The sequence below is a fragment of the Acanthochromis polyacanthus genome, chromosome 23, assembly GCF_021347895.1.
Source record: "Acanthochromis polyacanthus isolate Apoly-LR-REF ecotype Palm Island chromosome 23, KAUST_Apoly_ChrSc, whole genome shotgun sequence".
In the NCBI taxonomy this organism is placed as follows: Eukaryota; Metazoa; Chordata; class Actinopteri; family Pomacentridae; genus Acanthochromis; species Acanthochromis polyacanthus.
Window position 1 is genome coordinate 17,662,801 of NC_067135.1, and position 27,381 is coordinate 17,690,181.

A 27,381-nucleotide genomic window follows, 5' to 3' on the forward strand; every position below is an offset into this window, starting at 1 on the left:
TTTTTAAAATATCAAGTATAGTAAAGGGCCTAAAATAGAACTCTGGGGGACCCCGCAGGAAAGAGAGGTGAAATGAAACTATGAGGAAAGAATGCAAATATGATTAAGTATGTACAAATAATTAAGGGGTTATTTAAAATTATGTCATGTCGATGAAATATTAAAAGAAAAAAACAATTCTAGGACCAAATCAAAACTGTGAGATTCTGACTTATTGAAGTAAACTATGGCATAATAAGTCCAAAAACAGTTTTCTTGTGTTCCGAAAAATATACGATACTCCTTTAAAACTGACTTACAAAAAACAAAAAGTTTGGATACTAGGTCAAAACTGAGACTTGCGATGTCCAAAATATGACACATAATGTTGAAAACCGACTAAGTAAATTCTATAATACATGTTATCAAAAATATGAGTCAATAACATAAAACTACTTGGAATTATGAAGTGAAAATGGAAGCAGAACATCAGAAATATGCAACAGCAATTAAAACTGCTAAAATACTAAGGCAAAGTGTTACTAATCTATCTGATTTAGGATGTGCATAGAAGTTATGAAATGGTAAAACAAAATTATGCAATCCAATATAGACTTGAATTTTAAAGTAAAAAATATAACAATGATTAAAAATGTTGAAATACTAAGTCAACAAGTAAAGTAAGTAAAAAAGTAGGACTAAATAAGGCAAAAAGTTATTAGATACTACTTAGTATGTAGAAAGTACAAGATTCTATTAGCCTAGCCGCGCTAGACAACCCACGGCAACGAATTTAATTCTCTGCCAGGGTGGGTCTAGTTACCCTCCATAAGGCTTGAGGTTGAATGCTCCTAAAACTGGCCGGACGAATCACCATGAAGTGTAGAGTCAGAAGGCGGGCGTAACTAAGTGATGACAGAGGCGCGACGACTCTGACAGAAACAACCGGTGCACAATAAACAGTTATCTTTAGACTCAGCTTTGGCCACAGCCCTTAAAGATTTGAAGCTAAAATTCAACTTGAAAGATAAACAAAGGACGGCACTGAAGTGTTTCATTGAAAAGAAAGACATATTTGGACTTATGCCGACGGGATATGGCAAATCCTTAATATACCAGTTGGCTCCGCTGGTTGGGAAGCTAATGGGACTTAGCCACAATCCGGCGCTCTAGGAACTACATCAGCCTATTCGTTGCGCTGATTGGTTGTATACCTACCCAGTTGCTGCAGAGTGATTTGAAAGACAACCTTTTAGCCCGCCTCCCTCCCTGTCGAGCGTTCCTAGACCCTTGTGTCTTAAGAGCTGGGTCTATCGCGGCTAGGCTAAGATTCTATCATATTTAGAACTAAAATCAAAACTATAAGGTAATAGTTCGAAACTATGACTTACTATATCAAAATATGATGTATATTCTAGGTTAAAACTATGCAAAACTACTTGACAACTATGACTCAGCAAGAATAAAATCAGCAACACTAGTTTAACTTTTACTCAACGAAAGACATTTTAAAACAGACATAACATAATGCATCTAAATCCTGACTTATTTTGTCAAAAATGACCAACTAAAGATTAATACCAAATGTTAGACTCGCTAATTGAAAAATATGACCAATAAGTTACAACTACTTAGGCTTACTAAGTGCAAATGACAGAGTTATTACTCTACCAAGGAATGTGGCAAAGTTATGTGATATTGCCATTTGTCTGTCTGTCCGTTATCAATATTACTCAAAAACGACCTAACGGATTTGGATGAAATTTTCAGAGAAGGTCAGAAATGACACAGATACCAAGCGATTAGATTTTGGCAGTGATACAGCTTATAGTCTGGATTCATGGATTTCTTAATGATTTCTATATCATTGCGAGATAGCAGCATAGCGTCATTGTAACTATGACAACAAGTGAACACTACGTCTGCTGCTTGCTGACGATCGCGATTGAAATCCTACGACAAATTGACCACTGCGGACTTATCAGGATTTATCCATTGGAAATGATACAAGAAACAACTGATTAAATTGGTTGGATGTTTCTGAGTCCCATCAATTCCCAAAGGCTGCTACATATTTAGGTCACATGATTCAGTATCCGTACATAATGTACACATGCATAACACACGCCTGTGTTCAGGGCAAGGTCATTTTGTTTGTACATCTATATAAAATGGACACATTCTATGTTGCCATGATTTCTGATCAGAATTAAGAAACAAATGCTGTATTTCTGACAATGCCATATGGGGGAATGAACAACCTTGGTGGAGTACTGGTTAAAAAAAAAAGTAAAATCACTGAGTTACAATTCCAAGATACCAAGTCAGACCTTTAATGTAAGTCAAATATTTTCAATTTAAATGATTTTCCCCCCCTTAATTTTATGCTAAGTTTGATATAAATTTTAAACATCCTTAACCGTTCATGTTTTTCTCCTGGAGTAAATGAGGCTTCCATAATTCCCATGTCTCAGGAAAAGACAAAACAAGCCATTCCAATGTGTTGGGCAAGGTTACATACGCAATCTGCACTTTGTTATCGTCATGGAGTCAGACACTGAAACCCGTGGTTGACTCCTGAGCAGAGAAGTGTAATTACAGCAGCTCAGCAGGCTTAACTGTCTGTGTTATCTATCTATCTATCTATCTATCTATCTATCTATCTATCTATCTATCTATCTATCTATCTATCTATCTATCTATCTATCTATCTATCTATCTATCTATCTATCGCCCCCTGCTGATCACAGACAGACACTGCGGCTCATCTGACAGCAGTGTCACAGTTGTGTTGTTTTTGCGTTGCTTGTTGATTCATTGATCAGTTTTTCTTTTTCTGTAGATGTCTGCATGTCAGAGTCTCGGGTGTCGCGATCCTTTCACTGTCTTCCTCTCTGGTTCGAGTGTTTTTATAGGAAACACTGAAATTCACAGACGTCATAAAAAGGGCGTAGGTATGTCGGTTGTTGCTACTTCATCAAAAATAAATAAATAAAAGTAATCCAGTGATGATCTCTCAAAACAAAGAGGGTTATGTATGGAATGGTGCCATTAACCGCAGTTCTGTGGCAACATTAATTCTGTAAAAAGCAGGAATTGAAGAAACAAACTCGGACTCTCTTTATGTTTTTTAATACAATGATAAATGCTTTACTATCTCTCTCCTTCCCCTGATGTGTCAGCATCTGGACTCTTAAAAATAATCTGTATCCTTTCCAGAGCGCGCAGGAGCGTCAGAAGTGCAGCGCTGCGCCAATAACATAACATGGGGGCGTGTGCGTAAATGGCGCACACAGAAAGCGCAGCGCAGACAGTCCCTCTGGACAGACCGTCAGTTCGGAGGAAGAAATAAAACGGTTGTCGTACCAAGTAAAACTTGGCTACTCGACAGGTTCTTGTTTGTCTTTGACAGGAGATCCCCTACGCATCTGTCCAAGTACCAAGCGACACGGATTAAACTTTAAAACATCCGGCAAGGATTTCAAAGTAAAAGCCTGACTGGCCTGAAACTCCAGTGAACTAGTTGACAACGATGCATACATTGAAATACAATATAGAAGGGTCATTCCAGAATTGGAGGACATTTTGCGTCCCACCCATCAAATTTCAAATAAACCACGTACAAAATACTAAAACTTGCAGTTGTTGTGTTAATGGAGCAAATCCAAAACAAACTAGGGGAAAAGAATGTTTGAAAAAAGCGAAAATTGTTACTGTGATTAGAGTAGGGTTAGCAAACAACAAATAAAACACGGAATAAAAATGGTAGCATTGTTGTATAAGCTGAGCCAGTCAAGCCTTTGATAGTTTATTACCTATTATTGATGAATATGGAGCAGAAAAGTGTACAAGAGAAGGTTTCTTTTTCAAAAATTTTGAAAAATACATCCTCCAACCCTGGAATGACCCCTAACTAGTATCACAGCTGCAAATAGCCTTTAAGGCCTCATGTAGCTACTTCAGATAAAACAAATAACACCAGTATATCAACTGCATCACACAAGGCTGGATCAATCAGGGAGGAAATCCTTCATAATACATGTGTGAAGACATTTGTTCTGACTCAGAGTATTCATCACAGTGCTGAGTCACAGTGCTGGATTCTCTTTGGACTCAGACAAAGCAGACATTAATAAGAAGGGTTAATATTATTTTATCTTTATTGAATGCAAAGTTGTTACACAAGACAAGGGCAACATGATTGGGTAAAACTGCAGAAGTGTCCTTAGTACGGACAGCCAGCGGCCTTCAACACTAAATCCATTTTCTAAGCCTGTTTTTTATTTGAGAAAACTGCAGTTTTGTATTATGCCCCATGGGAATGAAAAAGGAAACACCTTGATGTATTATTTACATAGATGACGATCCTAGGCTGCACAAATGCAACTCTTGTGCCATCCTTCCTAATGAATAAGGCTGAGCATAAAAATCATAATGAAAAATGATCAGAAATATTAAAAATCAGGCTAAATGATTAGGAAAAAAAGTCCAATCCTACTCCGTAATTTGCATAATCTGTTATATTTGAACTAGTTTCATTTCATTATTCCTTGTTTACTAGATTTAAAACATGTGATGGAGCTTTCATTACAACATAAGATAGCATCAAAATATGAACTTATCTGTATTCAAATGCAAAGATGAGAACAGTTATCAAAAAGTAGTGACTGTGTTATGTTAAACAAGTAAAATAATAATAATAAATCCAATAGGAAAATAGTCAGACCTTTCTGTAAACAGTCTGACATTGAAACAGGTCGGTCATTCATGGCTCAGGAACAGCATCTAATCTAATCTAATCATAATAAAAGCAAACTTTGAGTCAGACATGCTGTATCGTGTGTTATAAATTGCAGCTTTTTTAATTTGCAAGTTGCATTTTTCATGTAGCAGTATTGACTCAAAATCTGTTAATTGTTCAGTCTTTTTTTAGAAGAATATGAACCTCTTTCTTATTTTATTTTATTTTTTCCACTTCTTGGCACCCAGTTACAAGCTTCAGATCACCTTTGTGGTCAGACTGGCTTATCAGCTATTATTTACAACTGCTATTTTTAACAGAAAACTTGAATTTAGAGGAAAACTTTCCTGAAACTGTCACACATTTCATTTTTCTCTTAGTGTCTTTACGCCAAAGTCATCTGAAAATAGCTGATTCACTGGGCACACACAGAATAACTGGAAAATACCTTGACCTACAAACAGGTTTGATGAGGTAACCAGTGGTTACATCGGAACAGATTTTTAAAGAAACAGGCAACCAAGAAGTAAAAATGTGACTGACATCCGAAGCGTCACCTGTTAGCTGCTTCTTATTTTGAAGGAAAGCTGCGGTATTTCCGGTGCGTTCGCTGCTTTTTCTGCGTAGCTTGACGCGCCTCTCCTCCGCGTCGCTTTGCATTGGGGTGAAGCCGCATAAAAAGGGTTTCCATAATGCGGGCGTGAAGTGCGCCGTGCGGTTAACGGAGGGGATCCGGGAGGACAGCGGAGGGGCTACCGGGGGCACACTGAGCCTCGCCTGTCGGGCACCGGCCAGGATAAAATGTCGAACCGAAAGCACCGGGACAACCAAGAGATCTGCGCCCGCAAGGTCCGGGAGCTGGCCCAGTCCGGAGTAAACAAACACTGCTTCGAGTGCAACCAACCCGGGGTGACTTACACGGACATCACGGTGGGCAGCTTCGTGTGCACGTCGTGCTCCGGAATGCTGTGAGTAGAAAGCTTCATTTAGCATCAGTGTGAGGACAGAGAGTTAAAGTACCAGGCCTGAGATTGCACCACGCACCACCCAGAGACAAACCTACAGTGTGTTATGTTATTTCCCCCCACGTTAACAGGGGCTGTTATTGTGGAGGATGTGTCCGCTGGTTCATTTACGCACTGTCTGTCTCTCTCTTTCTCTCATGCGTGTCTTCCAACAGCCTCATAACCGACAGACCGCTAGTTGGTCATTTTCCAGCTCTGAGTTACGTTTCATTTCGTCATGGTGCAGGTTTGACACTACCTCTCTCTCTCTCTCTCTCTCTCTCTCTCTCTCTCTCTCTCTCTCTCTCTCTCTCCAGGCTCCTCTCCGGTGTGGGCGTGTGAATGTGTGTCACATTTTGTTCTGCATGTTCAGCCTCTAGTCCAGGGGTGTCAAACGTACGGCCCGCGGCCCAAAACCGGCCCCTCAGAGGGTCCAATCCGCCCCGCGGGAAGACTTTGTAAAGTGTAGAAATTACAGACAAGACATTAAATGTAATTTGCAAATTTGTAGAACTGTAAAGTTAAACAATTCCTAGACAATACAAGTTGTTTTGATTGTAAAGTAAAATACTATATTGCTCATGACTCCACCAGTTGATTTGTCTGTCTGTCTGTCTGTTACCAACATTACTGAAAAACGGGCTGACAGATTTGGATGAAATTTTCAGGGAAGGTCAGAAATGACGCAAAGACCAAGTGATTAGATTTTCACAGCGATGCAGCTTATAGTCTGTACCCACGGATTTGTTCAAGATTTCTTTTATCATTGTGAGATAGCAGCACAGCATCACTGTAACTATGACAAGTCAGCACTACGTCAGCTGCCTGCTGATGATCACATGATTGTGACTCTACTATAAATTCACAGCTGCGGACTTATCGGGACTTACCTGTCAGAAATGATACAAGGAACGATTGATTAAATTGTGGGGATGTTTCCGAGTCCCATCAGTTCTCGCCATACGCTACATATTTAGGTGATGCAATACGGTATCCATGCATAACATACACATGTATAACACACGCCTGTGCTCAGCGCAAAGTCATTTTGTTTGTGGGTACATCTATATTAAATGACGACATTCTATAGTGCCGGGATTTCATCTGTCAGAAATGATACGACTGGGCAGCTTTGGCAGAATCGTGCGTTCTCTGAGTGCTTTTCTTGCTTCTGTAATATTTTGTTTTGTTTTTGTTGTTTTTTTGTCTCACATTTTTGTCGTTTCGTTTCTCTTTTTTGTCATTGTTTGTCTCGCTTGTGTTTTTTGTCTCATCTTTGTCATTTTGGGTTTCACTTTATTCACTGTTTTTTGGTTTTTGTCATTTTGTTTCGCACTTTTGTCATTTTTTTGTCTCGTTTGTCCATTTTTTTTGTCGCTTTGTAACTTTTCTGTCTAATTTTTTCCCTTTTATTTCTTTTGCTACATGTCATTTGTCTCTTTTTTTGCCATTTTGTTTCTCGCTTTTGTCGTTTTGTGTCTCATTTTTGCAATATTTTGTCTTGTTTTTGTTGTTTTTTTGTCTTTTTTAAAGTAAAACACTATATCGTTCAGTTCCAGATACCTGTGACTAAATGTTTTGTGCCTTTGTAGACACCCTGTGATCTGGAAGTTGTAATGTGTAAATGATAAACTGAGGTGTAATATTGTTGAAATTGAGCATTTTTCCTGAACAAATTTCAGTTTGTTCATACTGTTTTGCAAAAAAGATAATTCCTTAAATGTCAATATTTCCAGAAGGTGCTTTTATGCGCTACAACAAAACAAAAATTTGGAGTTGTCGTTTTTTATTGGTTATTATGTTCTGATTTTTGTGGTCCGGCCCACTTGAGATCAAACTGGACTGAATGTGCCCTCTGAACTAGGATGAGTTTGACACCCCTGCTCTAGTCCCAGCTCTCCTCAGGAAGACGGTTTCAGCACTTAAGCGAGCGTTATTCCGCAATCTTGCACAGTGTCCCACTTTGTATCCCCAGCATGGAGAAAATAGGAGGCTCTGGTTACTGAAAGCATTTGTTTCTCTGTCACAAGGGTGTGTGTGGCACCTTTCTCCACAACAGATCTGTTCGTAAATTCACACAGCACATGTCAGATAATTCCTCTCCCACCTGCTCTGTCCCTCTGTGCCGTCTAGACGTGAGGACTGACTGCAGATCTTCACATTTTGCTTCCACCCTCTATTTTCTTTGCTTCAATATCCTCCCTCCGTGTCTCCTCTGTGTCCCAGGAGAGGCCTCAACCCTCCCCACAGAGTCAAGTCTATCTCCATGACAACTTTCTCCCAACAGGAAGTGGAATTCCTGCAAAACCACGGCAATGAGGTGAGTGACGTGGCACCAGGTGGGCTTTCTGCACCCGTTTCTCACTTTGGTGCGTTTCTTCTTGTATTATTGACATCTTGAAGACATCTGAGGTTCTTAGTCGCTGTTTGTTTGTGTATTTTGTGCAAGTTCAGTCTGATATTGAATATAAAAACGCCTCTTAAAGCTACCAGTCGAACCAGTCTTTGTGGTCTGGCGTTTTTTTGGGGGCGTGGAGGGAAGAATGCTGCTGCTGGGCTCACAGTGTGCCAAGAAACAAAAGGAGCAGCCATTTCTGTCCCACAAAAACCATGATCTATTTCCTTCTTGTGTGTGTGTGTGTGTGTGTGTGTGTGTGTGTGTGTGTGTGTGTGTGTGTGTTAGCGAGTGCTGGACACTGATACTCAAACTTTATTTAAACCAATCTGCTCCTTCATAGAGATTCTTAACTCTAAAATGATCCCATGAGTGCATATTTTGACCTAAAAACTAATATAAGGGCTCATTTTTATAAGTGATTCATATTTTTGATGTTGAAATATTCCTAAAGCATAAGATACCGTCATCGTGTTGCTTTTTTTGTCCAATAAACAGCCTGAAACCAAGAAATATTCAAGTTGCGATCAACAAAAAACAGCTAAACCCTCAATGTTCAGAGAAAGAATACCCTCATGAATAATCAGTCATCAGTTAATTCATTTTCTGTTGATTAACAAAGAGATATATCTTTGTTATATGTTTGTAATTACACAGCTACGGAATGCAGCGGAGTTATGTGATGATCGGCATATGTCTGTCTGTCTGTGTGCGACATTGCTCAAAAGCAGACTAACAGATTTGGATGAAATTTTCAGGGAAGATCAGAAATGACACAAAGACCAAGTAGGGCTGCACCCGAATATCCAAATATTCGGTCGATACGATATTTATTTTGAGATCCAAATATTTGGATTTCAACCGCTGTGGACCACAAATTTACTGTCTTGTGCTCTCTGAGTGTTTTTCTTGTTAGATTGTGTTTCTAATTTTGGTAATTAGTCGGGGTGTAACAAAATTTCGTGCCACAAAATTTTGCGGAATAAAAAATGACAAAAAAAAGTCAAAGGCGCACGAAATAAAAAACGCGAAGGGGCTCCGTGCACCACTGAGACTGATGATTTTTGACCCTCCTCGCCTACCGTAGCAAAACACTCGCTTCAAATTGGAGGAAGATGAGGTTGAAGAATTAGCTGATGCTCCTTCGTCAAATAAATCGGTTGTGTGGACCTATTTTGGCTTCCTATGTAAACGACGAGAGAACGGTGATATTTTTTGTATGTCTGCATAAGGAAGAAAATAAAGAAAATGAGATTTTTGCATAACTTCCTACTGTTGGGGATTTTCTTTAATCTTTATTTCATATTGTGATTATTTCGTATCATGAGGCCTGTTTCGTGTTTCGTTTTGTGAGTTGACCGTTTCGTTACACCCCTAGTAATTAGCCGTGAATTTATCAGATTGAAAATTTACATTAAATATCAGACTATGTAGTTTCACCTTTTTCTATGTTAAAATGCTATTAAAATCGTCCGGTAAAAATGAAAATGAGCCACCACACAGCACCCACTCTGGGAACCACTGGTGTAGGCAGCATTCGCTCTGGAGCCTACATCACATGGATAAACGGTGAAGTGTTTCAGGCTATCAGGATGAGTGCTTGCTGTTTTTTTATTAGTTTGTCGTTGGCCAGGTAGTGAGTGCATCAAGTATAATGTGCACAGAGGCAGAGGTGTGTATCGTCCAGCTTTTCCCTTCTAATCATCCCCTGAGGAGTGATCCGGCCAGTCATGATTCACTGGCAGTAATACTTGCTGCACTCTGACTCTTGTTCCGGAGATGAATCATGGATGAGATCTGTTTTTGAGAGATTCTCTGAGGTTAAAAGTTGATTCGATGCTCCAGCAATTAGATCAATCGAGGTTTTATCTGCATGGTTTCATTTTTTCCCCTGCAATAATGTGTGTGTTCAGGTTGGGAGAAGGACCTGGTTATGTGTGTTTGACCCGAAGGCGGACGGCTGCTCTGACATGAAGGACTCTCAGAAGTTCAAAGAGTTCCTTCAGGATAAATATGAGAAGAAAAAATGGTGAGAATTTGGCCTCAAATTTATCGAAACACACTGATGTAACCACAGAGAAGCAAAGGCTTCAAGGCGAATAGGGCTGCCTTGAAATATTTTTGATTGTTTATACATCATTGTGTGGGTTCATGTCTTTTTTTTCCATCAGCTAATTATTCGATACAGAAAATTTGTGAAAAAAATGATCAATCAAGCCCTAATGTCATAATATTAGAAGAAAACTAGCAAATTACAAATTTTTGGGGGGTTTATTTGTATTGTTATGATTTCTTATCTTATCAAATAGCAGCATTATCACATCCAAACATACATATTTTTCCAAACTTCATTTCCATCAGCTTCTTTTATGCTAGTCATGCTAATTAGCAATGACTAGTAAATACATACCTGCCAAGCAACAGCATGCTAACACTGTCAGAGATTTAAAAACAGATGTAAAGCAATTTGAGCTGCACTGTATGCATAAAAGTCATTGTACAAATAAAGTTTACTATTATTATTCTAATTGTTATCATTAGCATGTTAGTGTTAGCATTTAGGTAACTACACCAATGTGCCACACATTGGTACAGATTTCTAGAGCTGCTAACATGACTGTAGAATCTTGTTTTTGCATTTTTATATCTGAAATAAATATATTTTGAGGGTTAGTTAAGTGCAAAAATTGCGCAAAAAATGAGATTTACTTTGTGATGGACTAATTTTCAGTGGGTCAATGGTATAAAAGGGCAAAATTAGATCCAGACAACAGCTAATGAAGTTTGTTCCAAAATTAGGCATTCTTTCTTTGAAATGGAGATGCCTTTTTTGAAAAATTTGCTCAAGAATAAAAGCTGCTTTGTGGTGGAAATTAAAGGGAGACAAAAAGTAATTGTTAAACTCCAAATTCTAGAAATGTCCTTGATGTTTGGTAATAAGATAACTAGGTAAAGACTTTAGTTGTGCTTCTTCTGAGGACAGTTGATGACACAGACTCAGTTTTTGTTCTATCTGTTGCAGGCATTTTTCCAAAAGTAAGAACCGGAGGGATGTAGAGGGTCCTTGGAGTCCAGGGGTCCAGGCCGTGCCCCCTTCCCATGGTCCCTTAGCAAACCAGGGCCCTTCCCATAATTTACCACCTAATGCCAGATCCACAAGGCCACTGGTAAGAGGCTAAATGTGTCCTAACTGCGCATTAATAATGGAGATTCAGTGAGGCGAGTCAAAGTAAGAGGATGAGGATTCAGGAGGGAAACTGGGTGGGTGTGGTAGAAAAAGAGGAAGTGAAAGAGACGAGTTTTTCAGAGGGTGCCAAAAAAGAGAATAGAAGGTGAAGGAACGACCTGAATTCACTTTCACACTGCGGCGCAGAGACTGAGACTGATGGGTCAGGCAGTCGGAGGGCCAGGTACCTTCCACATCAAAGCCTTTGCTTATGCATTATTGAGAAAAGATGAAAGAGACTCGCTTGGTCTGCCTTTGTGTCTCTCTTTCTGCCTCCCATCTGCTACTTTTTCTCTCCTCATATCTCATGTCCTGTAGTCTCAGTCCCAGCTGCCTCCGTGGGATCGAGCTCCTGCCATCTCGCCTGCCGACATGCGGACGGACGTGTTCACCGCTCGGCCATCGCGCTCCCAAAGCTTCAGAGACCCCCCTCTGAAAGGTCGGAGGTTGATCTTTATTGGAAGGAATAAGCATTCTTGGCATGAGTCTGATCAGTTGTTCGAGCAGTTCTTTCTCACCGTTACAGATCCAACCTTGTGTGGGATTGAGAGACAGCGGCCAGGCTCCCTGTCGTCAGCACTGGGAGCTCAGAGCCACGGCCCCTCATTTCCTGCCCTTCCACGGCCCTCAGGTTCATCCCCTTTGTTTTATTCGTGCTTTGGAAAATTGAAACTATATCTTTTGTGACCTGTTTTTAAAGATTAGCGCTTGGGTTTGTGCTGAGTGTTAAAGCACTAGCCCAAGGGGAAAGTCCAAAAGTATTGAGCCACATTGTTGGTTTTGCTCTCTAAGTGAGGTTTGTTTACTAAAAGAAAATGGCAGAATAAAGCTTTTTTGTTATCTACCTGAGTAATTCCAGAATTGGAGGACATTTTGCATCAAAATTCCTCAAAAATGAACCTTCTCTTTTACAATTTTCTGCTACATTTTCATCAATAATAGCAAACAGCAAATAAAATATGGAATAAAAATGGTAGCATTGATGTGTAAGCCAATCAAGCCTTTGATAGTTTTTCTAGTTTTTCTAGTTTTTCTGATCACAATAACAGGGTTGCTAATCTATGCTAATGTTAGCTTTTTCTCAGGAGTAGGAGCTAGATATTTAGCTAGGTGTTACTGCTGACCAAGAGGACAAACTTACTGATGGAAAACAGTCAAAAGAATTTGTCTGATCCTGATAATATGAGGTAAAGTGAGACATTCAGTGAAGGCTGACAATGTGATGAAAATATGAAAAATAGAAGAGAGGACATAGCTCTACCTATTGTTTAGAAGAACTGTTTGATGATGTTAATTCCAGCGTACCATGTGATACAGCTAAAAGGTTATACTAACAGGGTTGTTGTGGTTCCATGCATAATAATTATTATTTCAAATATTATGTTGATTAAAAAATTTTCCCACAATTACAAGAAACATCAATGAAAAAATAATACCAAAAAAGCAAGTTTAAATTTAATTTTAACAGTTTTATTGGACATTCAATTTGGTCCTCGGGGGGGATGGGACAAGAGAAAAATGGCATTTCAGGGGGAACTCTAGACTTATTCTTTTTCGTTTCTCCTATTTTTTTTTTTTTTTTAGATTTGGTCTCAGGACAAGTACATTTAGACAACAACTGCTTGTTTTAATATTTTGTACGTGGATTATTTGAAATTTGTTGGGTGGGACGTAAAATGTGCTCCAATTCTGGAATGACTCACCTATTGGTGGAAAGAGTTTTGCCACTTTACTACTGATTAGAAATACAAATTCTGTGTGCCACTGTTTCCTTTTCTGGCTGAGAGAAAAAGTTAAAATTTGTATTGCTATGAGTGAAAAAAGGTTAAATTCATCCAATTCTGACCCAAATCCTTTTGAGCCGTTCAACGACTGGCAAATTGTTGACTTAATCCACACCCTAGTCCAGTGTGTCTGACAGTGCAATGATCAGTTAGCATGACTAGTACACAGACAGTCCTTTGACCAGTTGCTACGAAAAGCAACCTTAAAATGCAGCATTATTTAAATAACACCATTACAAGACAAAGAAAAATATGGGCTGTTTGCATGTTGAATGCTAGCCGGTCAGTTCGAGCTGTAACCAGGAACTTGAATACCCACAACTCCATCAAAAACTTTTTCAGACAGCATGATGAGACAGATTATCGACCACAAGACCAGAGACCATGTGTCACCACCCGGGCCAATTATCAGCACATGCAGTTTGTCCATTTGCAAAATCCTTTACGATTGGCTGTAGAGACTGCTGATGAAATTGTTGGTATGCACACCAGAGAATATCTGCTCAAACTGCGAGGGATCGCCTCAGGGATGATGGGTTGTGATCTCATCGCCCACACCAAGGCCTTTATCTAACTGCATCACGTTGTCCTTGTAAGGCAGCAGCTGAAAATGTTCCAGTCCTCCCATGTCCCATATACTCTCCAGACATGTCACCTATCTATGTGTCCAGATCCTGTTCAACCCAAATATTCACCAACTTCTTCAAGCCCTTCAGGAAGAACTGCACAACACTAAACCCGTAACTCTTTACTGACTTGTGACTTCTGTTTTTTTTATAACCCCATTCCATTATCATTTCTAATACAGTGTATGCTTTTTGCCATGAGTTAGTACAGATAATACATGTTCCCCTATCCTGAAAATGAATAGGTAAAATTTAATATATTGTTACATGTTGTATTTATGTTCAGTATAGATCAAGAGTCTTTTCCAAACTGTTGCCCAGTCTTTGCTCAAAGAGGAATTGTTGGGTTTGTCTCTTTAACACTATAACGTGTCCTTAACCTTAAACATGTGCGTGTAAAGTCCTCTAAGATTATTTATTACTTAGTGATGTTTAAATACTGCAGTGTAAATTCTATTGAATATCCTGATAGGTTTTATTGGGCCTGGATGATATTGCATAAAACTAAAAATATTTTCAGCTATGTACACTACCGCTCAAAAGTTTGGGGTCACCCAGAAATGTCTTTATTTTTGAAAGAAAAGCAGTTTTTTCGCTGAAGATAGCATTAAATGAATCAAAAATACAGTCCAGACATTGCTAATGTTAGCATGCTAACACTGTCAGAGATTTAAAAGCTGATAAAAGCAACTTGAGCTGCACTGTATGTATGAAAGTTGCTGTACAAGTAAAGATTATTGTTATTTTTTATTCTGTTATTGTTAGCATACTAGTGTTAGCATTTAGCTAATTGCACCAATGTGCCACAGCTTCTTGTTACAAATACACTACCATCCAAAAGTTTGGGGTCACTGAGAAACGTCAATATTTTGGAAAGAAAAGCATTTTTTTAGTGAAGATAATATGAAATGAATCAGAAATACAGTGTAGACATTGCTAATGTGGTAAATTACTATTCTAGCTACAAACAGCTAACTAGATGACTAGACTAGATGTTGATATCCCTTCTTGATATCAACATCTAGTCCTACACAAGTTAGCTAGCTAGAAACGGCTGATTTTTAATTGAATATCTACATAGGGGTACAGAGGAACATTTCCAGCAACCATCACTCCTGTGTTCTAATGCTACATTGTGTTAGCTAATGGTGTTGAAAGGCTCATTGATGATTAGAAAACCCTTGTGCAATTACGTTAGCACATGAATAAAAATGTGAGTTTTCATGGAAAGCATGAAATTGTCTGGGTGACCTTAAACGTTTGGAAAGCAGTGTCGGTATGGCCTACACTGTGGTAGCCTCTGCCTTCTGTATACTGAGGACCAGTTAGTCAATGTTATATTTGAGAGGCCAATCCCTCTTCCCACATGATCTAAGGAAAGACTTGTTGTGGCATGGATTTTGCTTGTCCTTTCCCGTTCTGTTCTGTAGGCCTGTAGCTAGAACATTTAGTGGTGCACAGTGCCATCGTGTTTTTCAACATTGAATTATTTCACTGATGACACTCTGTGCACATCACTGTTGGCTCTAAGGGTCACTCTGAAAATCACAGAGAGAGAGAAGTACTGAGGCTGCAGTCATGTTTTCAGCTGGTCATTGTTTCCTTTTTAGAACGCCACATTGGCTAAAAATGCCTCCATGTCATCAACTTGCCACACTTGGTTACTTTTCATGAATAGTAAAATTCAACAACAGTTTAGTGTGACGTCAGTGACGCTCTCTTTTCTCTCTTCTCCACTCATATCCCTACCTCTTTTCTGTCTCTGTCTATCCTGTCGGACTTCCCTCTTTTCTCCAACCTCGTAGCCAGTAGCTCTTTCAAAAACCACTTCACTTTAGGTAAGACACAGCGCCAACTGATGCTTTTGAATGTGTGCTGCTGAATGGCTGAAATCAATAAGCTCTTCTATGCTGTATCATTTATAATAGATGGCCAGTCTGCGGGGCGTGCTGGCGCTGCCCATGCCTCACATGCATGTGAATTTATCTGAGGGCGGTTTGAGAAAAGACACAGCGCTTTATTTCCATTTAGCCGTCAAGGTCACGACTGGCCAGTGTCACATACTGCAATTGGGGTCAATGTTTTTCTTCATCAGTCAGGTTTCCCACTTCAAAGCATGGATCTGAAGGCTGTGAGGGTCAAGGAGGTACACACACACACACTGTTCCCTCAGAGGGAAAAGAACAAGTTTAAAGTTATTTTTAGGCCGTCACTGCTGCTACTGCTGCCCTCGTCAGCAGCAGGCCGCTGATATTTCGCACCACGTTGGCGTTGAAGCACTTAAAAACTATGTAGGGCACAGCTGTAATCCCACGGTGCACATCCACATCCCAAACACGTATTCGAAGAAGTTCAGGTATGTTCACAAAGATAGGTGCTATCTCTATCTCTACAGCGTATATGATCATATCCCAAAAACATGCAGGCTGACTTTTGCATGCTTTCTATCAGTCTGTATCAGACCGAGTGTGGTCTGGTCTTCATTTCTGACTCCCCATGCTAAAAGCTTACTGGCTGATACTAGCATGCTTTGTGGTTAACATTTGCTTGCAGTGATGTTAAATGTAACTTCCTGTCTTTGTTGCATCAAACAGTCGTGTCCAAGAACTTCTTGGCTTCCTGCTGTGCCTTTTTTGTATGCTTAGACGCTATGACATTACATGGTGCATTTGGTACGTGCCAAGCTAATCCCGCCTTTGATAAGCCTCATACCATGGAAGTGTTAGCCTAGCATGTTAGATATTTGTTAGATAGTCTGTGAGGGGTCTTACTCAGTGTTTTCAATATATCTTTCTCTTTAAATAGTAATATAGTTAAAATTAGACCAGAATAGACCATAATTTTACATGATAAAGCACTTTATACATTAATTAAATATTATTAGGGTCAATATATAATTGTGGGACCTTTTGTAATGTAGTGACAGGTATCATAGTTGACATTTTTGCGGTCTTCCTAAAATCAACATGGCTGCCTATAACCAAACACCACATGGCATTTTTACAGAAACATTCTTCTAAATATATATGCAATTGAGTAAAATTGAAAAAAATTGATAAAGATATTGCAGTAAACCTGATGACATGTCATAAATCCACTTTTGACTCGCACACTACTTTATATTAAATAACTCAGAAAGCCTTGGAGTCTGGCCAGTCTTTTCTTCAGGAGGAAATGACATCATGTGGAGCGGGTCATGTAATCTGGAATTAACACACTTCCTTGTGTTGTATTTTGTTATGGGTAGCTTAGCTGAAAGTGATTTCTTAGATACGGATACAATTTGTTATTTTCCATATAAAATTTGGTATATTGCCAAAAAAGAAATATCTGTCACGATTACCTCAACTTAACAAAAAGAACACAATCAAAACAATTTTTGAATAAGCTCATTTTATTATTTTTTAGCTAATTAGAAGCTGGTTGTTAATAAATTTGGGCAGTTATGTAGTCGACATTTTAGCGATTTGATTTCCAGTCATTTTTTTGCTAATAAGTGATTGTTTCCATAATAAATAATTGTGGAATTTGTAAAGATATGATCATAATGAACATAAAAAACATTACTGGTTTTACTTTTAATAAAAAAATATATGCAAAATATATCCTATGGAATTCAAAAGTCCCTCAATTATGTATTGACACATTCATTTTTTTTCAGACTTTTGACTAAACAGTCTCGCCTTCAGATCCATTTAGGAGCTTTCAGTCATTTTGCATGATCTTCAGCAGCAGATAGGGGACTTAAGGGGATTTAAGGACTTCTTGTTGACATCGGCGTGATGTGAGCATAGAAGTGAGATTGTTTTGTGAAGTGCTCTTTGCAGAAATTCATTTTTGCAATCTGTTTCAATCGCTTTTACATTTGAACAGCTTCATTTTGGATTTGCAACACACAGTAACTTTATATTGCGATATTAATGCACCATTTTATGTGTGTTATGGATAAGAGACTGATGGCGAAAACGAAATGGATGTGCAATGTATATGTGTGTGCCTAAATTGTCTGTTTGTGTACAAATCTCAAATAGAAATCTTGAATAAGTATTAATAAATTATGACCCAGACCTCTACTCATGTCGAGTGTTTACAATCATGATATATAGATTTTTTTTTTTTTATTGGCAATTACTGAAAAATCACACGGTGTTGGCTCTGCCTGTTTGAAAGCTCCAAAATGTAAACTGTACTTGAATGCATCACTGGAGCCTCTCTCTTTTATGTCTCTCTTCATACTGACTGTCAGACTTATTTTCTTTCCCTCAGGACGGACGGTGTCGGCCTCGGGGGCCACAGGTCCTTTCAGGGCCTTTCCTAAGTCGCTCAGCGTGGACTTTGGAGGTCTGAACCAGCCTCAGCCGCTGCCACAGTCTCTGTCCCAGCCACAGCAGCAGCAGCAACAACAGCAGCAGCAGCAACTGCAGCAGCCGCCTGCAAATGTCGGCCAGACAACACCGCCGGTCAGCAGCTCCAGCGCCCAGGACAGGTACGCTGCTGTGTCACATCTGGACAGCGTCTTCTCTGACACATCATCGGCCCCAGGTAAGACATTATTGTGAGCCAGTGCTTTTAATGTCAAGTTTTTCTTGCATGTTTTTTAATAATTTGTTGGGAATTCAGAAGTAGCAAAGCAGCTAAGTACATTTTCTCAAGCACTGTGCAAAAGTAAAATTGTGTGGCTTTTATGCCACTACTTTAACTCAGGAAAAAAAAAGGCTGTTCATGTGTGGCCCTTCCCAGGATCTTTCTGTTTGGAGTTTGCATGTTCTCCCTGTGCATGTGTGGGTTTTCTCTGGGTACTCTGGCTTCCTCTCACAGTCCAAAAACATGCTGAGGTTAAGTAGTGATTCCAAATTGTCTGTAGGTGTGAATGTGAGTGTGATTGTTTGTCTCTCGTGTAGCCCTGTGATAGACTGGTGACCTGTCCAGCTGGGATAGACTCCAGCCCCCGAGACCCTAATGAGGATTAAGCGGTGCATCAGATCATATCATAAACCCTAAAAATTCAGCATATGGCCCATGAGATTAGACAACCACTGGACTACATGGCCCTACTCTAAACTAAACAGTTCCAACTAGCTTCTCTCCTACTAGCCACATCCGTGAAAAGCTACATGTGCATTCAGTCTTATAAGGTCATGTGTAATAATATATCAGTCGCACGCTGTGTTTTTGCATTGTTGTGTTGATGCTTTGACTTCAATAAGGACTCGAGTACTTCTTCCACCACCGTGTGGCGGATAACTAGCGAGGCAGGGGGAGAGTTTGAGTGTGCGTGTGATCCAGATTGTCACGGCCAGCTCAGCTAGGTTGCATAACATCCTTACTCCAAATGCCAAGGCTTTTAGCAGCTGAATTATGCTCATTGTGTTTGCCCCAGATCGTGCACAGTCTGATTGAAAGGGCCCTGTTGATACGTTTTCAAATCAGCTATATTTGTCTAATAACCGAGCAGGCCGGTTTAATGCATAGGACTCATGTGAGGAGCCCTCAAGCTTTCTACAAGAAGCTTTGCTGTTTTTACACCTTCATCACAGCCTCCCCTGCCTGGCAGAGTGAGGAGGTTATTGATTTTCTGCCCCGGCTCACTTTGATTCATATCAAACTGAACACAAAGGCAATATTTTATTCTGGGTATTTGTAATTCCTTTGTTCTTCGACGACTTACATGCCTAAGATCAACACTTTGAACTCTGTGAGGTGTTTTACTCGCATTTCAAGATAATAGCAGCGCTTGATCTCTTCATTTAAGGCTCATTACAGGCCTGGGGTCATGTTGTGGTGTGTTTGTGAACTGCTTGTTTGCAGCTCCACCTGGTGGCCCTCCGCAGTACAGCACCATCTTCGGCAGCAGGCTCTCATCCAGCTCCACTCCTGCCAGGTTGGGGAAAAAAAATCAGCTTTTTGCTTAACGTGTCATGATTTGTAACATGTACAGCCCTTTAAAGGTCATATTCTGATCGATCCTCTTTTTTTTTCTCCAACGTTTCCCCCAGTTCCCCCGGTGTCGATACTGTCTCCAGCTCCCAAACCTTTGCAAGTAGGTACCAAGCACGAACGGCATTGATCCCTCTTGCTAACTTATTTTAATTCAGTCGCTTTACCTTCAAAGCCGCCCAACAGCCCTAATTACGCTGCATCTGTGAGACTAAAAGCTGTTGGTTTGAATAGGCAGGAATGTACCCTGTTAACCCCACACACTGTGAATTATCTCCCTGTCTCTTCTCCCCCCCGTGTCTCCCTGTGTGTCTCAGATTTCCCCAACCCATTCAGCTCCAGCTCGGCTTCCCAGCAGCCTGTTGCCCTCTCCCCCAGTAACCCCTTCAGCAACGCCTCAGGAGGTGAGCCTTGTGTTCAAACACATACTGTAACTGTATATACTTCCACTTTATTCAGATGTTCAATGGCTAGTTTCATATGTAATTGCTTTACCATTACCGTATTGATTTTATGCACAATTTTTTATAAGATAATCAAAAAATCTTTGTGTATGTGGGATTATGTTGCAGAATAATCCAGAATCTACAGGTGGAAAGTCTTTGGTTATCCTTCTAAAAGTGCAGAATCACTGTCAAATTAGTTACACAAAGTGAATTACTTGACTCTGAAGAGAGATTCTGAGGATTTAAAATAGTCAAAAAAGATTAAATATGTTTGTGTACAGAATAAAGGTGCAGTCCGTCATATTTGAACTTAACAGCAGCACAAAGACATACACTACCATTCAAAAGTTTGGGGTCACCCAGACAATTTCATGTTTTCCATTAAAATTCACACTTGTTATTCATGTGCTAACGTAATTGTACAAGGGTTATCTAATCATCAGTTAGCGTTTCAACACCATTAGCTAACAAAATGTAGCATTAGAACACAGGAGTGATGGTTGCTGGAAATGTTCCTCTGTAACCCTATGGAGATATTCCATTAGAACTGTTCCACCTAGAACAGTCATTTACCACATTAACAATGTCTAGACTGTATTTCTGATTCATTTAATGTTATCCTCACTGAAATAAACTGCTTTTCTTTCAAAAATAAGGACAGTTCTAAATGACTTAAATGCTAACACTAACATGCTAACAATAACAGTTAGAGTAATAATAACAAATTTTATTTGCATAGCGACTTTTATGCATACAGTGCAGCTCAAATGGCTTTACGTTGTTGTTTTTTTAAGTTTTTAAATCTCTGACAGTGTTAGCATTCTGTTGCTTAGCAGGTATGTATTTAATGTGTTAGCATGCTAACACTCATTGTTAGAGGCTAATGGAAATGAAGTTCGGAAAAGTATGCATTTTTGGACATGATCATGCTGCTACTTGAAAAGATAAGGAGTAAAATGAAAATAAATGAATTAAAGTTGCTCTATATTAGCTAAAGTTGCTGTAAAATTAGTTAAATTTGCTCTATATTCATTAAAGCTGTTCTGAAATTAGTTACAATTGCTCTATATTCATTAACGTTGCTCTAAAATGAGTTAAACTTGCTCTATATTTATTAAAGTTGCTCTAAAATGAGTTAAAGTTGCTCTATATTAGCTAAAGTTGCTGTAAAATGAGTTAAATTTGCCCTATATTCATTAAAGTTGCTGTGAAATGAGTTAAAGTTGCTCTATATTCATTAAAGTTGCTCTAAAACGAGTTAAAGTTGCTCTAGATTCATTGAAGTTGCCCTAAAATGAGTTAAAGTTGCTCTAGATTCATTAAAGTTGCTCTAAAATAAGTTGAAATTTGTTCTAGATTTGTTTAAGTTGATCTAAAATCAGTTGAAGTTGCTTTATATTCATTGAAGTTGCTCTAAAATGAGTTAAAGTTGCTCTAGATTCGTTGGAGTTGCTCCTTATTAGTAAAAGTTGCTCTAAATGAGTTAAAGTTGACCTACGGACAATAAAACATACAAAAGAAATCCAAATATTCCAATACATATCGCAAAAAAGATAGAAGCAATCGGTAATGAACTGTGACAAAATTAAACATTCTCGCGCTCGTTCTTTTTTTTTTGCTTTATTTTGTGAACCAAAGCCCCATTTTTGCACATCTGAGCTCCGTGTCTTTCAGCAGCTCTATTTTAATTAATTAAACAGCCGTGTTATGAATTCATGTACTCAGTTCTACCTTTGACAGCTCACATAGCTCATTACTTCTTTATGTCTCCTGTGGGTTCTCTATAAAGGAGATGTAGAAGCTAACATAAAAAAAGCAATTGTCTGCCACTTACTTTTCATTTGCTACCTGTTTTCTCCACAGACTCATGGCTTCACTGTATGTGGGTGTTTCTTTTCTCCAGGTGACTCCAGTGCGTTCGTCACTTCGCCCACCTCAGTTTTTCCTCCGTCCACCTCCTTCCCATTGCCCGCCACTCAGAATGCATTTCCTCATGAGTCAGCCACTAATCAGGAAGCCAACGGTAGGATTTTAAAAGTCTCTTATTTGTCATCGTCCCACATGCAATGTGCCAGGGCTGGTGCTTTTAGTCAGAACTGTCGATTCATTTTATGTTGTCTGACCAAACACTCACTCTGATTGTCCTTAATAATTCAGAATAGAAATGATTCATTCAACAAATTGATCAACAAAGAACTTAGTAAAAAATAGTTATCAATTGTTATTATTTTAGGATAGTCACTTGTGAAGGAAAAATGTCATATATTGGTTGATTTTAGCTTCTTAAATAGAATTACTTGACATTTTTATGTGTTTTATGTTAAAGTGAACATTTTTCAGGTGTGGACAGCTGATTTGTAATGAAAGAGATAATGACAAATGTATCAATAATGAAACTAATCACTAAGTGTGTTGCAGATCTCATCTATTAATCGAAAAAAAAGTACAGATGAGTCAACAATGAAACCAATCAGCATTTGCAGCCCTAATAGTCAACAAGCCATGTTTTCTTATACTGTCTTTTAATCCATTAGTGCTAAACCACATGAACGTACACTACCAGTCAAAAGTTTGCACACACCTTCTCATTTAATGTTTTTTCTTTTTTCTTGACTATCAATCTCTATAAAAGATTGAAAACTATTTGACCAGAGTGACATGATTAACTCAGGTGTGTCATTTAATTGACATCACAGGTGTTTCCAAAATCATAATCAGTCAGTCTGCCTATTTAAAGGGAGACAAGTAGTCACCCTGCTGTTTGGTGAAAAGGTGTGTACCACACTGAACATGGACAACAGAAAGCGAAGGAGAGAATTGTCCCAGGACATCCGAAAAAAAATTATAGACAAACATCTTAAAGGTAAAGGCTATAAGACCATCTCTAAACAGCTTGAAGTTCCCGTGACAACAGTGGCTGATATTATTCAGAAGTTCAAGACCCACGGGACAGTAGCCAACCTCCCTGGACGTGGCCGCAAGAGGAAAATTGATGACAAATTGAAGAGACGGATCGTTAGAATTGTATCCAAAGAGCCCAGAGCAACCTCCAAAGAAATTAAAGGTGAACTCCAAGGCCAAGGTACATCAGTGTCAGATCGCACCATTCGTCGTTGTTTGAGCCAAAGTGGACTTCATGAGAGACGACCAAGGAGGACACCACTGCTGAAAAAAACTCATAAAAAAGCCAGACTGGAATTTGCAAAAATGCATGTTGACAAGCCACAAAGCTTCTGGAAGAATGTCCTTTGGACAGATGAGACCAAACTGGAGCTTTTTGGTAAGGCACATCAACTCTATGTTCATAGACTCAAAAACCAAGCATACGAAGAAAAGAACACTGTCCCTACGGTGAAACATGGAGGAGGCTCAGTAATGTTTTGGGGCTGCTTTGCTGCATCTGGCACAGGGTGTCTTGAAAGTGTGCAAGGTACGATGAAATCTGAAGACTATCAAGGCATTCTGGAGAGAAATGTGCTGCCTAGTGTCAGAAAGCTTGGTCTCAGTCGCAGGTCATGGGTCTTCCAACAGGACAACGATCCAAAACACACAGCCAAAAGCACCCAAGAATGGCTGAGAGAAAAGCGTTGGACTATTCTAAAGTGGCCTTCTATGAGCCCAGATCTGAATCCCATTGAACATATGTGGAAGGAGCTGAAACATGCCATTTGGAGAAGACACCCATCAAACCTGAGACAACTGGAGCTGTTTGCTCATGAGGAGTGGGCCAAAATACCTGTTGACAGCTGCAGAACGCTCATTGACAAATACAGAAATCGTTTAATTGCAGTGATTGCCTCAAAAGGTTGTGCAACAAAATATTAAGTTATGGGTACCATCATTTTTGTCCAGCCCTATTTCATTAGTTTGTTTTTTTAAATAATTATGTTAATCAACAATTCAAAAGTGATGGCTGATTTTGATTATTTAATTTTCAATAAATTTTTATTTATTGTTACTTTTGTGAGTTTCAAGTGATTTCAGTGAGAATTGTGGGTTTTTCCTTCTTTAACTGAGGGGTACCAACAATTTTGTCCACGTGTGTACATTGTAGATTCTCACTGAAGGCATCAAAAGTATGAATGAACACAGATGGAATCATGTGGTAAACGGAAAAGTTTGAAATAAGTCAAAACATATATATTTATATTTTACATTCTTCAAAATAGCCACCCTTTGCTTTGATGACAGCTTTGCACACTCTCGGCATTCTCTCCATGCCATGAGCTTCATGAGGTAGAACCTGAAATAGTTTTCACTTCACAGGTGTTCCTTGTCAAGGTTCATTTGTGGAATTTCTTGCCTTCTCAACCCTCGTGTTGCCCTTACCAAAAAACGTTGTTGCCTTGTCTGAAAAAAGTCCAAACATTCATAAAAAAATGTCCCCAAATTTATAAAAAAATTGCAAAATCTTCAGGAAGAAAATTCCTGAAAAGTTTTCCTCAAAAGTTTTATTTTTTTTAATAAAAAAAATCCCCAAATTTGACAGTGAAATTCACTGGATTTTTGGTTGATTTTTTTTCTGAATATTCTTAAACATTTTTTTTATTTTTTTTTTCCACCAAAAAATATTCAAAAATTTTTAGGAAATTTTTGAAAATGTTGAAGTTTTTACTGTGAATTTTTTTTTTTTTCCCCCACATTTTGAAAACGGGGCAATTTGACCCGCAGGACGACATGAGGGTTAATGGGGTTGGGACCATCAGTTGTGTTGTGCAGAAGTCAAGTTGGTTCACAGTTGACAGCCCTATTTGACAACTGTTAGAATCCGTATTATTGCAAGAACCAATCAGCTAAGAAAAGATAAACAGCAGTCCATCATTACTTTAAGAACTGAAAGTCAGTCAGCTACATAATTCCATATGTGTTCATTCAAAGTTTTGATGCCTTCAGTGAGAATCTACAATGAAAATGAAGGAAATCATTGAATGAGAAGGCATGTCCAAACTTGTGGTTTACATTGGTGTAGAAATCAAACATGAACAGTACCAATAGTAGAATAGCACAGAGCAGAACAGAGTTGTCTGTAACATGTGTTATATGTGCAGGGTTACAGATGAAGCACTGAGGCAAATGTTTCATTATTTCAAGAGTTGACCACCAGCAACAGCGCTACAGGAATACCAAGTGTACCCAGTATAGCCCTGCTGACTTTGCGGTTTCTGGTTTCACAGCTATCTTCACATCACCGAACGTGTTTTAATTTCTGTCATGTTATGTGTCGCAGGTTTCGCCTCTTTCCCTGCGTCCGACTCTCAGTCCAAAATCCCCCGACCCATGTCAGTGAACCCGTTTACGGTGAGTACCCCTTCACTGCCTGGCAAGCGAGTGGCGCCGAGTGCACTTCACACGGGATGAAAAGGGAAGCTAATTGGTAGTTTTCGCAAGCTTCTTTAGAAGGCGTAGTAAGTCCTTGCTGCTGTTTCTCACCCTGCCTCTCTTGTCTTACAGGGGAATGTTTACCCCAGTCGGGGGACGTCAAAAAATCCTTTCATCTGACCCCTCCTCACTTCACCCAACCATCCTTCTCTGGGAACCGAGGGAGAAGTGAACTTGAGGAGTTGCTGCCATTTCAATGCCTCTGGAGTATTTTCGCCCTGTCGGGGGAGGGTTGGATGTCCTCCCTCCCCCGACTCCCCTCCGCTCTCCCCTATCTGTCTGTGTTTACGTGTTTGTGAAGGAACAAAACAAAAAAAATGCGCGAATGTAATTGCGAAATCCATGTTTGTACGTATGAGAGTTGTCGGCCTGCTGTATTCGTACCACGAAGTCAAAAAAGGTGTTAGTGTGCCAGTAGACGCCACCTCAGGGCTCTGTGGGAGTCACGAGTAAACGACGCCTCGGTGATTTTTTTTTTTAAATTTTTTTTTGGCAGAAATGCACACTTACACGCACACATATTACACACACATGTTGCTGCTGCTATTTTGCTTTCATCTCCTGCTTAGAAGTGCAAAAAAAAGTGAAAAAAAACCCCAGCCCCACCCGTAGTAAATACATTGTCTTCTGCTTTCAAACTTTTCAGTCTCTCAGTGGTCCATAGGAGAAGCCAGCGGAGAGCCCAACCCTGCATCACGAGATCCTACACATGGTCTTAACAGCCTTAACAGCCTCCTGATGCATGTGAATTAGCGTTGAAAGATAAGACAGGCTTGTTTCTGTAGTGTGTGTGTGTGTGTGTGTGTGTGTGTGTGTGTGTGGAACATGTCAGCATATGTCACCTTATTTTTTCCTTTTTCTTTTTATTTCCTTGGAAGAAGAATCTACGTTTTTTCCACTCTCAGGCTGCATGCGCTTAGAGGGCTAAAAGGAGATGCTACTGAATGTAAAAGCAATTTCAGAATAACTAAATGTGTATAAAAACTTCTCGTACCTGACCAAAATGTTTTCTCGCTTTTTTTTTTTTTTTGGATGAGGCGAAGTTTGATTCCCTTATTTTGCCAAAAAAAAGAAGAAGAGAAGAGATTCATGTAACAACGTCTTTGTAATGACAAGTATTCATGTTCATAAAATCAGTTTGTTGCTTCTTAAAACAGCTTGGCTCCTTTTCTGTGTCTGTTTTATCCCTCGTGTCGTCAAGTTGACCCGTTTTAAGGTTTGAAAATGTGGAAAGAAATGTGTATTTTCACAGTGAAAGCTTACACATTTTTAACATTTTTGGGAGATTTTTTTGGTGGGAAAAAAATAGATGTTAAAAAAAATGTTTCTTTGAGAACATTCGGATTTTTTTCCCGGAATATTCTTAAAGAAAATATTAGGAATTTTACTGACAAATATATGTAATCACTTGAGATATTTTCAGGATTTTTTGCAAGATTTTTAGTCATTTTTTTGGAAAATGTTTACAATTTTATTTTTTAAATTTGGGAAAAAAATACATTTTCACAGTGAAAAATTCCACATTTTTAACATTTTTGGGACATTTTTGAATATTTTTTGGTGGGGAAAAAAGGAAATGTTAAAAAAATGTTTCTTTAAGAACACTGTCACTCACTGCTGTACTAGTAGGCTAGAACATGGTGCATTTGCGGACATCACCCGAGCTGCGAAAACACACCTTTCAACCAACGTTTTTGAATAAAAATGAATAAAAATCTTTAAAAAAAATCTTAAAAATATATATATATATATATATATATATATATTTTTTAAGATTTTTTTAAAGATTTATATATATATATACATATGTAATCAGTAAATTAAAAAATCAACCAAAATCCATCAAATTTCTGAAAGAATATAT

General features: G+C 38.9%; 1 protein-coding gene across 3 annotated transcripts; it reads left to right on the forward strand.

The window, feature by feature from the left end:
• Positions 1–5,324: 5,324 nt before the first annotated feature.
• Positions 5,325–26,673, forward strand: agfg2 (ArfGAP with FG repeats 2). 3 transcript variants are annotated; one of them, XM_051944126.1, is made up of 15 exons: positions 5,539–5,688; positions 6,042–6,068; positions 7,951–8,044; positions 10,033–10,148; positions 11,142–11,286; positions 11,664–11,784; positions 11,872–11,976; positions 15,561–15,593; positions 18,022–18,297; positions 19,564–19,636; positions 19,752–19,795; positions 20,010–20,096; positions 22,042–22,161; positions 25,366–25,436; positions 25,590–26,673. In XM_051944126.1, coding segments are annotated over exons 2-15 (1,335 nt in total). In that variant the 5' UTR covers positions 5,539–5,688; positions 6,042–6,066; the 3' UTR covers positions 25,638–26,673. The 3 variants fall into 3 exon arrangements, with proteins under 3 accessions (XP_051800084.1, XP_051800085.1, XP_051800086.1); XM_051944124.1 differs by lacking the exon at positions 6,042–6,068 and having other exon boundaries at positions 5,325–5,688; XM_051944125.1 differs by lacking the exons at positions 6,042–6,068; positions 15,561–15,593 and having other exon boundaries at positions 5,325–5,688.
• The last annotated feature ends 708 nt before the right edge of the window (positions 26,674–27,381 follow it).